General features: G+C 35.4%; 1 protein-coding gene across 1 annotated transcript; it reads left to right on the top strand.

Annotated features, from left to right (window-relative positions):
* Positions 1–216: 216 nt before the first annotated feature.
* LOC117102400 (cilia- and flagella-associated protein 44-like) lies at positions 217–1,459 on the top strand (the record flags this gene model as incomplete). Its single annotated transcript, XM_033242656.1, has 3 exons — positions 217–521; positions 928–1,043; positions 1,262–1,459. Coding segments are annotated over 3 exons (619 nt in total), but the record flags the coding sequence as incomplete, so codon positions are not given.
* Between the last annotated feature and the right edge of the window lie 523 nt (positions 1,460–1,982).

Here is a 1,982-nt window from a genome sequence, read left to right as displayed (position 1 = left end):
CATTACTTGCATTTGTCTCTCTCCATTCAGGAGTATAAATGAGTACCTGTTATGATGATGTGACATTGAATGTATTAGTCTGTGCGCAAGGGATGTCTAGGTGTATACCTAGGCAATGGTGAAGGTTGCACATATAAAATAGAAAATTCAATGCATAAACGCTTGTACCATTAATGTATGTATCTGTAGGTAACGCAACCTTGTTATTATTTTCAGGCAAGTAACATTGTTTGAGGAGCTGCAACTTTTGAAGGAGTTTGAGAAAAGTGAGAATGTTCTTGCTGCTAAAGTGGAGAGCAAAGAGAATGAAAAGCAGGAAATGCTGATGAAAGTCGTTGACTGTAAAGCCAAGTTGGATGCTAAGAGGAAGGATATTGACCGCCTTCATGAAAAGGAAAAGGCTTTATACGCACAGTTCCAAGCTTCTCTCGGAGAAAATAACAAGTTTGCCGAGTTCTTGACGAAAGTATTCAAGAAGAAGATCAAAAGAGCGAAGAAGAAAGCACAGACTGAGGATGGAGGTGGGCTTACAATCCTTTACTAATACAATATCTACCTTAATTATTAACCAATTTGATTACCTTAATTTTTCTTCCTGAAATCATTTTTTTAATGCAAAAATATAGTGATGTGCATTGTGTTTGTCCTTGCCTCATTAGAAGTTGATAACTTATTTGATCTTGAAGCAATTAAATGTGTTCATTTAGTTGGTAGGTGTTATTTAAATAAAATTTAAAGAATATAGAAGAACGTAGAGGGTTGCATATTTTTTTGGGAGCATGATAGTGGAATTCAGTTCCTTTCATTGCCTTTAGAAAATGAAGTTAGTTTTTTCTCCTAAACTCAAACCAAATTTCATGCTTTTCATAAATACTATATTTAGAGTAAATTAATTTATGTATTCAATTTTTTAAAACAATTTCTTAGCCTCTGATGATGAGAGTGAAGAAAGCTCTGAAGATGAATCTGATTGGTCAAGCGAAGAGGAAGACAGTGATGAGGATGGACTAGATGACTCGGTGTGTCCTCCCGGATGCGATCAGGTATCATGCTCAAACTTGGATGATAAGAAATCAAGAGTGCTAAGTTCAATTCTTAGAATTCAAAGCTTATTAGGCCTTCAAACTGTAGGCTCCTTATAAGAATACCAATTTTGATACGCTGTATATATAAGTTTTCAAATTCATTTTAACTTTGATTAAGAATAACATACTTGTCAGTTAATAGCTATTTAAATTTTAAATAATTCTGTTTTCTAAAGGGTCTGTTTGACAACACATGCGCTCTGCGTGAGAAGCGACTTGACATCGAAGAGTTGTTAACTGAAGAGAAAAAAACAGCCGAAGTGCTTAAGAAAGAGACCGACACACTAGGTCGCAAACAGAAGATCATTGAAAATGCACTCAAAACAGCTGAGGGTGACTTAGAGGCCTTCCAGGTATTTGAGGATTACTTAATTGTATTGTAAATACTATTTCTGCCAACAGTTTATTTAACTAATTAAACTCGTTGCTTATGAGGTGAAGCATTGCTTAGTAATTGGTACCACTACATTCCTTATTTCTGTCATTGGTATTGCAACATTTGAGTCATTTTTTGGTAATTCTGATGTCAAAGTAATGAAATTTCAAATATTTTATAGTTTATATGTATGTTTACAATGGCTTTTGTCAAGTTGTAAACCACAGTTGGGCAAGGCGAGGCCTGGGGCCCCCATGCGGCCCGACAGTGATCTTTTTGCAGCCCACGAAAATTAATTAAAAACCCAATATCTGCAACCCACCAAACATTTTTGACTAGAAAACACCTTGTTTTGGACGGCCCGACACCGATCATCTGTAAAAAGTATTGTTAAAACTGAGAATAAAGTGGTATAAAAGCAGTGCATGAAATTTTTTGAAAGCACACTGTAAACATCAAAGTTTGGTTGCAGTCCTCAGTATTGAATCAAAAAATCACTTTGGCCCTTCAACAGATTTTTA

Source organism: Anneissia japonica, unplaced genomic scaffold (assembly GCF_011630105.1).
Source record: "Anneissia japonica isolate Jap-2015-1 unplaced genomic scaffold, ASM1163010v1 scaffold208131_len2035_cov249, whole genome shotgun sequence".
NCBI classification, from domain to species: Eukaryota; Metazoa; Echinodermata; class Crinoidea; order Comatulida; family Comatulidae; genus Anneissia; species Anneissia japonica.
This window is presented reverse-complemented; position numbering and strand designations above follow the sequence as displayed.